The sequence below is a fragment of the Aplidium turbinatum genome, chromosome 1 (assembly GCF_918807975.1).
Source record: "Aplidium turbinatum chromosome 1, kaAplTurb1.1, whole genome shotgun sequence".
Taxonomy (NCBI): domain Eukaryota; kingdom Metazoa; phylum Chordata; class Ascidiacea; order Aplousobranchia; family Polyclinidae; genus Aplidium; species Aplidium turbinatum.
In genome coordinates this window covers 23368777-23382480 of record NC_137472.1, presented here as the reverse complement: position 1 = coordinate 23382480, position 13704 = coordinate 23368777, and the positions used below count along the sequence as shown (strand labels likewise).

Genomic DNA, 13704 nt, shown 5'->3' with positions numbered 1-13704 from the left:
TTTAAGCAAAACTTTGCTGAAAAATTAGTTTTTTTTTCATTTTCTGCTAAATTTGTGGTTTTAAACAAAATTAAAAGCTATTCTATGTAAGTCCAGTGAATAACCATAATCATTCTACAAATTTTGAGTGGTCAAACATGATTTTAGGCTGTGTAGAAGAAAAGATATGGCCGATTTAGCATTTTTGCCCCCTCGCGATATGCTGCGATACCCCCCTAAAACTTCAACGTCGATGTGCAAGTTCTAAACTTTGTTCAAATCACTTCAAACTTTCACAAAATCATTTTTTCAGGCATAGGAAAAGAATTAGACCATTGGAGCATGACTTTTCAAAATTTCAATTTTAAGGGCCACCCTAATGTTCACATACAATGGTACAGTAGTGTTACAAGTTATTGAAAGCACTCAGAACGACAAAAACAATCAGACACCATAGCAGCCATCAAGACTAGGTAACAACATACATAGAATTATAATAATGAAAACGGTAATTTGATATACGATGGCAATCGGACCTCATCAGGGAGGCAACAACAGAGTTAGACGATACTTCGCATCTTCCAACGAAAGAAAAAACATATTTCCGAAGTAATGCATCAAATGTTATAATGTTGCACAAGACTTGATGTTCACGTACGCTATAGTGTTTAGGCAAATTGTGTATAATTCTAAATGCATTATTGAAGGCAACACGCAGACGATTAATGTCATGTTGATGATAAGTTTCCCACAGATGACATGCATACATCGGAGTGCAATATGAACGGAATAGCACATTTTAAATATCACTAGAGCACTTGTAAAATTTTGATTTTAATTTGTTGGCATAACTGTAGATTGATCACACCGGTCAATTTATATCCTTGTCACACATTGCCGTGTCAAGAAAAACACCCAAATATTTGATACTATCTACGAATTCGATCGCACTTCCATTGAGCCGTACAATTGGATTCAAATTTAACTTTAAGTGATTGATTTGGAAGTACATAGCAAATGACTTTTTGCAGTTAAAAATGACTTCATTAGAAAGGGCATAATCTTCACACACATTCAAGATATTCTGCAGACCATGAACACTTGGAGAGATACAACAAATATCATCAGCAAACATGAGATGATTGACAAGTGTGTTACCTATGTAACATCCCGCCTTGGTTTTGCTTAAGGCGACAATACTAGTGCTAGCAATACTTTTTGATGGTGCGGATAAATAAGTCCAAATCAAATAAGATGTTGTTACAACCCCAACAAGTTATATATTTTTGAAAGGGTCTTGAAATGCTCTATAAAATAGAAACAAAAATTTCACGAAAGAGTAACAAAAAAGCTAGTCAGCTGGCTTTGAAGCCAAAAAAAAAAAAAATTAAAGCAAAAATATTTGAAACCTAAAAACATAAATGAGGTGCACCCTATCAAGTTGAAACTTTTTTACAGTGTCCATATTAACAAAAAAGTAATGGGAGGATTTTTTCCTAACTGATCAACGACAAAAAATATTGTGTCACAAAGTATACCACTTCAAAACAAGGTATTTTTATTTGCTTTTTTTCCATTAATTAGTTTGAATTTCAAAAAACTCTTCCAGTATTTGAATGCTTATGCTGCTCTGGACATTTCCTGAAAATTTGAAGCAGATTGCTCAAGAAATGAAGAAGTAGATACATTTTTTGTTCAAAAAAACAACATTTTGAGAAAACTTCACTTAAAGTTAGCAACATCATAACAAAAATTTTCTCTTGAAATCTGCCACCTCGAAGTTTTCCATTGCATCTTCCTACTGCTAAAAGTGCTAAGAATGCCAACACTCAGCTCAAGTTAACATCTCTGACAAAGCTTGCAACACTGATAAATCTTTAATCCAAATTGCATTTTAAAAATTGAATGCTAGAAGGAACTTAGGCTACGTATCACAAGTCAACTCCAGTTCAAAAATGCCAAATGATAGATTTTTTTAGACTTCTGCAAGTGGTACTGAGGGTACGAAAAACTAGTTTTTTTGCACAAATGCTTTTGAAATTCAGTAAAATTTTTACATATTCAAAATCTTCATTAAATTTCCTACCTTTTAGAGTTAAAAACAAAAAATCAAAATTTTTTTTTATCACTAGTATTGTCGCCTTAACACAGTCGTTAGGTCATCCATATTCATGGCAAATAAGTAAGGACTAAGGACACCACCCTGTTTGACACCATTGCTGACAGAAAAAGACTGTGAGTAATGACAACCCCAGTGTATGTACATCCACTGTCTGATGGGTATACCAATAAACTATTAGACAAACAAGGCATATCGGCACTCCTCGTTGAATTAGTTTCTTGAATAGGAGGTTGTGGTTTATCCTATCATAGGCTTTCGAAGCATCTAAAAATACAGAGAAAACAGGACTTCCACGTTTTCTGTAGTAAGACACAGCTTGCTTAAGTACAAAATGCACATATCTGTGCTATGCTTAGGTTTAAAGCCAAATTAATTACACAGGCCAACAAAAATTTTTTTTTCAAAGGCTTGACATGTTAGAGTTCTTTTAGGGTATTTTGAGGCCCCTGGTTCCGAAAATGTACTTGTTTTTTTCAAATTGGCTCTAGTTTTTGAGATACAGCAAAACCATTTTTACAAAACTGAAAGTAATCCCAGGCACTTTTCTGAGTTGTATAAACGCTATTTGGAACCAATCAGGATGATTACAACCCAAACAAACAGCTATTTAACGTTTACTGGCCCAGTAAGAATCAAAATACGACGTTAAGCAAGCCTGGGGATACAAGATGTAGAATATATATAACTTGTGTTTTGCGTTAATATAATTGTTGACTTCAACAGTACTACTTACACAGTACTACTACAACAGTACTACAACAGTACAACAGACTTACTAACTAAGCTACTAAGTACAAATAAAATGCATACATTGTTTTGCTTAACAAACTAGACAAATAAGCAAAACAAAGCTATCGATGAACAAACACAACTCTTTATTATGGTAAGCTTACTGAGCAACTCCCCATCAAGGTATGAAGGCAATTTATGCAATTACAGAATACAAAGTTATGTTCTTCAGTAAAGTAGCTGCTTAGAATTTTATCCTTGTTATGGAAGAACGTAATTTTGGCCTCGGAGTCAAGAACGCCACGTTATTCGAGATGAGAGCCAAGATTCCAGCTGCCACTTTTGATAACTAAATCTCTAACTACAATAGGTGGTAGAAATGGTTTTGAGAAAAAACTTTGACCTTGCTCCAAAATATTGCTGAAGGAATTAAAATTGCTCTCAGTCATTCCCGCTTTACTATTGTTTCAAGCAAATCCTTACTTGAAACAAGAGAGGGCAAAGAAAAAACATAAATGGCAACGTCCACGCAATGGCTGCTTTGCACACTCCAGGTAAACATGATGTTCCAACTTCCTTTGTGACGACTTCATTCGAACATGTTCACCGTACAGAAGTATCAATAACCCAGACAGCTGTCTTGGGAAGGTGATTCTGCGGCTCTCTACGCCATGGCACTCTGAACTTTTTCTTTAGCCTTGAATAAGTCCAGTTTGCTGTCTGGGAAGGTGATTCCACGGCTCTCTATGCCATGGCACTCTGAACTTTTTCTTAGCCTTGAGCCCAGAAACGGGTTTGAGTGCAATGTTTGCATACTTTAGGAGGAACCCAGGACTTGTCTTGATCAACCAGTTTCATGTCAAAGTAATAATAAAAATAATGCTTGGGTTCATAGGCGTCAAAATAGGGTGGGCAGGGTGGGCGACGCCCACCCTGCCGTCAAACGAGGGTGGGCAAAATATGTTTCGCCCACCCTGTTTTCATGACACTTATGAAGTTTTCGTTACAATTATTTCCGTTTTTGTTAAACGCTGAATTATCCAACCAACTGCAGTGCAACTTCTTGTTTTATGCTATATCGCTCGCTTGGTATCCGACATATCAAAGCCATTTCGCAATAACGCTGCGTGGAAAAAAAGGCGGTACTCACTGCATTGTTGTTGCTACGGCAATCGCCACACGCTGGCAATTCTTGGTGAGAGAAAGCCACGTTTGATCTTTTCTTCAAATGGTCTCACTTTCGTTACGTCACAATCAAACTTCAGTTCCGGGTCAGCGTAAGGGAATGTGAATATGACATCATAATGAACATGACAATAAAATAACCGACACAAACTAAAGACGCACTGAAACAATCGCTGTTTACAAATCTTTGCTTTTTACAAAACAAAATGCGGCAAATCCGAAGGCGACACTTTAAAGATAACAGGTCACGAGTCACGCGCTTTTTAGGTCGCAAAGGAAAACATAAAATAAGTTTGTTTAGTTTAGCAGCGCTCATAAGATCGCAAGGTGCAAGAAAGCAAACATCAAACCTATTAAAGCTTCATTGCTCCAGCGACGCTAAACGCAGTCTTTGTGAGAAAGACCAGCCACAGTTTTCGAAATTGCCGTCGGTAAATGTCGACGCAGATGTATGAATGGCGCATTGAGCAATTAACGTTATTTCATGATAATTTAACGTCGCTAGATGTCGAATTAATGTAAAACAAACGTAAATTTCTTATTGGGCATTGTTGTTACGCGATATAACTCGCCGGAAAAATTAAATCGATTTGTGCTGACTTGAACGTTGAATCAACCCAAAATTAACTTACTTTTCCCCCCAATGAGTTATAACGTGGATCACCGTAACAGCGTGCGTATCGCGTTGATCGCTTTATCGCATCAAACAGTGCGGTCGTGATAGACTTTTCGATTTTTTTTCTCTTCTCGTTTTACATGTTTTGGTACAATTTTTGGTGCGATGTTTCTGCTGATTAAACTCACGCTGCGAGTAAATCAAACAGGAAGAAATTTTGAACAATTTTTGTCCGAATTAAATGCTCATTTTGCGACGGCATTTTTATTGCCGTAGCAGAATGGCCATTATGACGTTTGCGGCGGCATTTACCACGGCAATTGCTGTGTGCCGCCGCTAATTTTGAGGACTGGTTAGTGGTTACCTGTACCTGGTTGAGCAATTAGCGTTATTTTATGATAATTCAACGTCGCTAGATGTCGAAATAATGTAAAACAAACGTAGATTTTTTATTGGGCATTGTTGTTACGCAATATAACCCGCCGGGAAAATTAAATCGATTTGTGCTGACTTGAACGTTGAATCAACCCAAAATTAACTTACTTTCCCCCTCCCGGTAAGTTTTTTTAACGTGAATTACCGTAACAGCGTGCGTATCGCGTTGCTCGCTTTATCGCTACTTTTGGTATTATTACATCACAACAAATCAAACAATGCGTTCGTGATAGACTACTCTAGTATATTTTTCGCTTCTCGTTTTACATGTTTTAGTACAATCTTTTCATAATAAATGTTCACAGCAATTGCCGAGGCAATTTCAATTTTTGTCGTTTGGCCTCAACAACGTTTTTGCCGAAGTAAAAATATGCTAATTTCGAAGACTGAACCATTGCGAATTTGCGAACATACACATTCAATGAAATCTGTTTGAAAACTCTCGCCCACCCAGAATTCCTCTCTTCTAAGAAAAAATCGACGCCTATGCTTGGGTTTATGTAGCGCTGTATCCATCGCAGAATGCATTGCTCCTCAGCGCTTTACAAAGCAGACAGTGTCAATGCAGCCGTATAGAGCAGTAGGCCTAGTTCTCAACCGCCGGTCCGCGGACCGGTGCCAGTCCTTGTAATTTTTTTGCCGGTCCGTAGAAGATCTTACTTTCTGCAAACCTTATTTTAATGTGGAGTCATTAGCATACTGTAAAATTGTGATCGCACTGTGAAACACGCACAGCGGTAAAACTGACATATCTGCATGTAAAATTGTTTGATAATAAAGGTGAACTTATTGATGACCTAATTCTATGCCGTTGATAATGTTTTTGTGACAAATTGCGTGTAGTTTTCAAAAAGTTTTGAAACACAGAAATACATAACCAAATGGGGAATTTTGTCCTTAATTTTGAAAAATTTCAAAGTCGTTGGAGACGAAAATTTGGAATTAGATAAATTTAAAGTTCCGGGATAAGCCGATTCGGTGTGGAAAATGCTGGTGAAATGGAGTGGTAAAAAAAGTAAAAAGAGGTGCTGACTGCTGAGCATTGTGAGTCAACACTTGAAAGAGTTGGCTAACAATTATGACGATCATTTTGCATAACATGAAGATCCTCGAAATGGAAACTTTTGGATAAACGATCCATGCATCGATGATGTCAACACATGCGACATTAATCTTTATTAAAAAGAAAGTCTGATTTAATTACAATATGTTTTGCTTCTACTTTGCAGTCCAGATTCGACAAACATCATTGTCACACTTCTGGTTATCTCTTGCAAACGAATTCGTATCTAACTTTCAAAACAATCGAATTGATGGTAATTCTTTCAACTAGCTATTTAGAAACGACAATTCGTTTTCATCTCTAGCTTTAATAACAAAGCAAAGAAACCGCCTGGATGCCGAAACAGAGCAGCTACGGTACGTGTTTAAGAAACTTCTTTGATATCTCGTTTTCCTCACATAGGCTACTGGCAGCATAACAGCAGCAAATTTCCCACTGGCATTGATTTTGTAATTGTATGCAAATGGATTGACATTTTTCTGTTTGAGTTGATTTGATCGCCGTTTTATTCCAATTCTTCTCCTACATACAAATCATATGCTAAAACCTTGCATTATGGTGCACAGCGACAACTTTGGTTAACAAAACGTTGCAAATATTCATTCTAGCTGGGAGTTTAAGGACGTTTCTACTGAAGATAACTTGTCTGCCTGTATTGTTGGTCACCTGAAATTACTTGCCGACAATTTGACTACATATTTTCTTGAATATAATGACTAATGTCTGGAAGCAAACTCGTAGATTAGGCTATCCAACCATTTAATGAAGAACCAACTGAGGATGAGGAATTATTGGAACTACGGGCTGATTTAAATCAAAAATACTCATTCCGAAAAGTGGATGAAACCATGCACCCGATAAGTAAAACGCCAAGAAATAAAAATAAAAATACAATTAAAAAAAATACCATCTGGCAATTTTGTGGTTTGCGAGGTTTGCTACATTTGCTAGGTTTGCTACATTTAAAAACGGCCTTCTCTTCCTGGCAGACGTGTGATGGAGAAGTTTCCATGTTCCAAACATTGACCTTGGCTTATTATTTTGCATTGTTTATCCTTTTAACCGTAAAGGGTCGCGGAAAATTTTAGGAGATTAAAATGGGTAGCGAGCAAATAAGTTTGGGAAGCCCTGCCTTAGACCATGGTTGAGTGAGTTCACTAATCAGTGGTTCTCTAAAAACCGAGCTGCAGACGATAAATAAAACTTAACTTTTGCAAGCAAACATAGTTCCTGCCCTGGGATATTAAAAAGTAAGGGATATTAAAAAGTAAGGGATATTTTGTGAACAAAACAGGTTTTTCCAAATTTTGGTCATTTGAAGTGTGTTTAAAATACCTATATGCTTTGGCTCCTTTTTGGGCTACTTGCAAAAAAAATTGGTTTGTCGTTGGGATTGGCTTGAAGCGTGTTTTTGGCTGGATAATTTTGAAGAATCTGGAAACTCTGCAAGGCTTGCTTCTTTAAATGTAGCAAACCTCACAACTCACAAGGCTTGTACAATTACTTACTTGGTGATGGTAACTACTATCTAGGCTATGACTTTGAGGAAGGTTTGTGCATTTGATAGTTATGAGGTTTTCTCAGCGGGCGTCTTTAAATGTCGCAAACTCTGAATTCCTTGCAAAGCTTGATAAAGGTTTCTGCATTTGAAAGCCTACCCCAATTCATAGTTTCCCTAAAGAAGATAGATTTAGACTAGCAGCAAGTAATGGTAAGGATGTCTGTAGTCTAAGCCAATGCTCTTCAACCTTTTTGTCCGTGGTGCACCTGTTTCAATTTTTAATCACTTCGTATACCTCACAAATAGCAATGTTTAATTGTGCACAGGAAGTAAAAACAACTAATAATTAATTAATTGTTTGTTGAAGTGATTATAGTAGTCTTGAACTGGGCACAAGAAACTACGCATGCAAAAGTGCAAACAAAGTCAAAATTGAAGTTGATTTAATGGCTAGCTTGTTGTTGCATTGTTTCGGCAAGTTGGACATAACGTGGTGTTAGCTCTTTCTCTATTCCTCCCCGCATTACAGAATCAATGTCAAGTATCGAGTTTCGTTTGTTTGACTTGATCTCAACAAGACTGGAAAATCCTTCTTCACACAAATAAGTGGTAGGCATTTGCACCAAGACATCAATGGCTTTTTGCGCGAGATTTTTGTATTCGGGATTCTTCCTTCCATGTTTCTCTCCCCAAAACCATACCCTCCATGAATGCCCTCGAACCCATTTGCTTGTTTTCCAACATGTCCATTAAAATCTCCTAATCCAAACACCAACTCTTTTGAACTCCGTAAATCCCATTCCTCTGCCAAAACATCATAAAAACTTTTCTTTTCTAAGTAATCCCTACCACTTTGAGGTGCATATGCACAGATTAGCCTCACTACTTCCTCTTCAAAAGCAAGTACCATTGTCATCACTCTGTCACTCCTTCTTCTAACTTCTATTACTTTCTTACATAATTCCTCTTTTACCAAGAAACCAACACCACCGATTCCTGTGTTATTTCCTGACCACCATAACTTATATCTCCTCCCATTGGCACCTAAAAACCGCGCTGACTGTCCCCTCCATCTTACTTCCTCTAGGCAACATATTATATCCACCCTTCTTTTTATTAATTCTTCACATATTTCAGTTCCTTTACCACACAAACTTCCCACATTCCAGCATCCGATTCTAACGCCATAATCTTTTTTCAATGTTTTTTTGTTTTCTCGGAACCCAGAGATTCTTCGCACCCCTTGCCCATCTAAGGGCTGCCGGGGACTAGGGGCCATTTTTAGCTTTTGCTGCATTAAATAATATTTTGGAGCATAGATTTTCCAGCCGGATGCCCTTCCTGACGCTAACCACAGTTATTGGCGGTGGGCCTAGCCTTTACTTAAAAAGTATTTCCTGCAAGGCAGCAGGATTTCTAACAAGTTTTAGCCAACCAGTCGAGGTTGTTGCCCATGAGGTGGGACGTGGACCCACTTGTTAGTTTGGTGTGTGATCAAGACCAGTGTTCCCCGAGACCCATGGTGTAACAATCCATGGCGACTGCCCAGGGTTCAAAGGTGCTACTTGTACCACACACTATACCTCACACTGTACCACAGAACAAAGACCTCGCAATCAGAGGTTACTTCAGGTCAGTGACCGAAATTAACATATCGCATAAGAATTCCACCATTAAAACAGCACGCTCGGTCAAGATACAAAGCAGCCCGTCGCGAGACCTTGCGCATTAATTGTAACAATGTGACAATGACCTATCTGCATTGTTCTGTGATATTTCGTTTAGACCTATCCATAAAGAAACATTTGTGGTTGGAGAAACGTTTTTTAAAAGTCGTTTCACAACAACTAATGTAATTTAGAACCTTTGGGCCATTATCATTGGTGGCTTTGTAAATAACGGTCTTCTGCAAGCATTGCCCATTCAAAGGACAATCTGGTTTCATCTTACAATTGCAACTAGGCTGAGATGGTTCATTATTTTGCAGCCTGCAATATTATTATATTGTGGGTGGGTATGTTGCTTGCAACATTCGGAGTACAACAAGTATTACGGTTGAATATTTTATGCAATCTATGATGGGCCAAAAGTAGGTGGAAATGAGTCTGAAACATTCCTTACCACCTGTAAGCTGAAAGGAGGATTAAACCATAACATTTTCGGACTCCTTTTTCTAGATGTCCGCGAGTTATTAGCAGGGTTGTAGCAAACTTTCTCTGTAAAACCACTTATCAAAAGGGCATCATCATAAACAGACGCGGTTATATCAAATTCATTCTGGCCAAATGATGCGGCAGACAATCGTTTTGCCATCATAGTCGGGATTTGTCTTAATGTTAGGTGGATGGTTGCACTGGGCATGGATATAAATTGGATCACTCGTAAATCTTAATTATCTTAAATCTCTCGTCTCTTAAATCCAGTAGCGCTAGCGGTAAATTTTATTTAAGTGAGCCAAAATTTGAACTATCACATAACCACCACAAGAAAAAAAAGATAGTTATGGTGTAACCAAGTTAAATTTTCTCGCCGGTACCTGCAACACCTTAGCAGTGTCCCGTTAGGCACCAAACAGTAAAATATTATGCAGTCAAAGAGTCAGTATACAACCACTGTTCATTTATCACTGTTGTAAAGAGTACCTATTTCGATTATGTTGTATGTTGTAATACATATTGTCAAAACAAAGGTGCACTGTAGAAATGTTATGCCACTGAATTGCCTACATGAATTCAATTGACTCAACCTTTAATTTTGCAGAAGCTGACTGGGAATTTGAACATAATCAGCTGGTTGGTCTAGAAGACTCAAAAGAATATAAGCTCAAAAGTGAAGAAAAAGGTGAGCAGATTGATATTTCAATTTTGTTAAGGACTGTTTTTGGTCCTGTTAAGGTCCATTTTTCAAGATAGTTTGTGATGCTCGTTTGATGTTTTAGATTGGCAATATTTTTTGTACTACCGGTACCAGCAAAGATTACTCTAGAGCAATTAGGTTTTGGTCTCATGCAGACTCTTTATTTGATTTGGTGGTGGAATGTTTCAACTATTGATATTGTAGCCTAGTCTCCTGTCTGTTTTTCTGTATTCCTTCATCACACTTGCAGGAAGAAGATACACCCCAATTGATGCATGGTTGAATAAAAATGCTCATATAAAAACAATTGAAATGCACCCAAAAATGTCTGGGCAGGGACAGATGTTGGCATTAAGAATTAAGAAACTGAACTTGGTTGTATTTAGTCATTGAAAAAAGAATCTGTCACCCTCATTGGTCAGGGCAAAACAAAATTTCGATGATGATGATGAGAAGGAAAAAAAAACAACACTTACAGCAATATGTGGGGTTAAAACTAGGAGGAAGAAAAAGACTATAGGAGAAGAACCTGTGTTGTGGTGGAAGAAAGGAAATATTCTCCGAAAGGATAGATTTAAACTTGAATTTGGATGAGAAGAGAAATCCAGGACATGTGAAGGTAGACAAGGTCGGACTGAAGAAGGAAAATGTGATGGACAGATTGAGATGGAGAAAAAAGCAATAGCTGCAAGGATAAAATCGGCCACCTTCACTTGCCCAGACAAAACCGAATTTGGATTATGATGATGGTTGCAACACTCTTGAATTAACTCAAAATATAGGACTTGTATTACAATGGAAGATATAAAGAGAGGTATGCCCAGTTGCCCACTGCCCAGAATGAAAACAGGCAAAGCAGCTGGGCCAGGTGGTATACCAATTGAAGCATTTCGTTCATGCAATATTGAGCATATCCATGCACAATATGTGGCAACAGAGTGATGAGTAATTTTATTCAGTATATTGAATGCAAGTATTGGGTGCACAAAAAATGTTCAAGCATTCATTGAAGATTGAGTGGGATGTGTTGTTTAGTGTAGAAGATGTAACTTTAGGTACCATATTATAGTTGAGAAAATTCAGATAATATGAAACCAAGGAACTTTCAGAAATAATTAATTAAACTACCATTCAACGTTTTATAGGCAGAGAAAACTTTTTCTCGAACCGTAGAAAATTTCATTACTTCGGTAGATGTTCATTGTGATGGCTTTTTTGCTTTGAACATTAAGTTTGTTTTAACAAAAAACACCTTAAGCGAGTAATGTCGGTCTGGAATTGCATGCGGGAAGTGATTTTCTGATTTCTCTGGATTTATTAATATTCAATTGAACACTGAGAATATGTCCTTATAATGTTTGTAATGTATTGTATTGAGTTTAAATTTAACCGTTGTTATTGCGTTCATAAACGTAGTTGCACTGATGAGAATTTAATATTCGAAAACGCGTTCTGCAACACTGTTTTTTGCACTCTGCAATGCCTGATGCAGATTTATCTGTAGATTTCCATCACGCATTGAAGCGGTGATCTGATAATGAAATTTTCTACGGTTTGAGAAAAAGTTTTCTCTGCCTATAAAACGTTGAATGGTAGTTTAATTAAATATTATAGTTGATGAAATGTTTTAGAAGCATGTGAAATTGGGATGTAATGAGATAGAAGTTGTTACAAAGTTTTGCTATCTTGACACTGGACATCTTGAATTCTTGAAGATATGTTAGGAATAGATAATTGCCTCAATAGAGCAGTGATGTCAAGAATGCAAGCGGGCTGGAAAAAGTTCAATAAATTGTCAGGCACACTTTGTGGCAGATTGCTTTGTTACAGATATTAGGCAGAGGTGGGCACTGGGCATCCGCTACTGCTACTTGGGCTGAAATAGCACAGTGTGCTAGTCGTGCTTATGCTACTCGGGCTAAAGAGGCGCGCTATGCCGCTACTGCTACTTTTCCCGCTACTTTTCCCGCTACTTTTTTCTTGACTTAAGCTGACTCAGGAAGCATTGTGTGATGTCAAAATGATCTTGAAAACAGATGATATCATTCATTTACATAAATATTTCAATGTCATTATAGAAAGTACTTTCTAGGTGAAATTTAGTGTTACACATCTTTCAAACACGTGAGCATTTCAAATGAAAGTCGCTGGGTCCTGCCTGTTTTGGCTTCATCACATCTTTCCAATGGAGAAAAATTTCTCCACCGCATAGGAACGAATGGAGGTGCTGTATTACCGCTACTAAAAAGCAGTGGTGCTACAAAAAGTGCACTACTGCCCACCTCTGATATTAGGCGAATATAAACGACAAAAGTGAGGATGGTTTATATCACCGGCGCCGAGTCCCACTCCCAGCTGGGCCGCGAAGTCTGCTTCTGCGTTGCATCGGAATGGCCCGTTTTGGCGAGTCCGATTCGGAGAGTTCCCTATTCAGAGACAGCCTTTTTCGGAGAGTTCCCTATTCGGAGATTTTTTGAAATTTTTTTTGAAAATTATTGGGTGCCGTGGGCCTAATTATCATTGCCATTTTTACATCGTTTTAACGTCGCTAAACGTTGAAATCGTGCAGAAAAAAATAAAAAATTATTGAGTATCGTAGCCTATTTATCATTGCCGTTTTTACATTGCTTCAACGTCGCTAAACGTTGAAATCGTGCAGAGAAAATAGAAATAAAATGTTTGAACAATTAAATGAAAATTCGTCATGTCAGTACAGTTGAGTTGTTTTTATTTGTGACCATCATATCAAAAACAATACACGTCAACATAGCAAAGGTTGAGAAAAAGGTAGAAGCGACAAAACGCTAACGTTAAAACGTGCTTGTGACCGAAGTAAGTGATTGAGTTGAAAGAAATTTGGCACGGCCGCAACACCTTCAGAAAAATTTAAGATGTGAAGGAAAAAAAAAAAGATGTTACAAAAAAAAATCATGTTTATGTCTATAAGTTAGTACTTTTGAATAGTTAAAATGATTACCGGTAGTTTGGATCAACAAATGTGTGGCCTACAGCTTGGATTGAAAGGAAATTATCGGGTACCGTAGCCTAGTTATCCCGGCCAGTAAAAATTTGTTCCAAGAACCCAGTTAGCCTAACAGTTCATTTTTACATTGTAGTAACAGATAACCTAATGTGTGGCCTATCGTTTTAACATCGTTAAACGTTGAAATATCGTAGCCTAGTTATCCCGACCAGCAGAGATTGCCGTTTCTACATCG

The 13704-nt window shown here is 37.6% G+C and overlaps 1 protein-coding gene across 1 annotated transcript in view; it reads left to right on the top strand.

The window, feature by feature from the left end:
• Nucleotides 1-13704, top strand: part of LOC145770349 (protein PAT1 homolog 1-like) — a 188751-nt gene that overhangs the window by 48602 nt on the left and 126445 nt on the right. The window contains exon 3 of the mRNA XM_082581970.1: nucleotides 10391-10471. Coding sequence (XP_082438096.1) covers nucleotides 10391-10471 — 81 coding nt within the window. The remainder of the gene's footprint in view (nucleotides 1-10390; nucleotides 10472-13704) is intronic.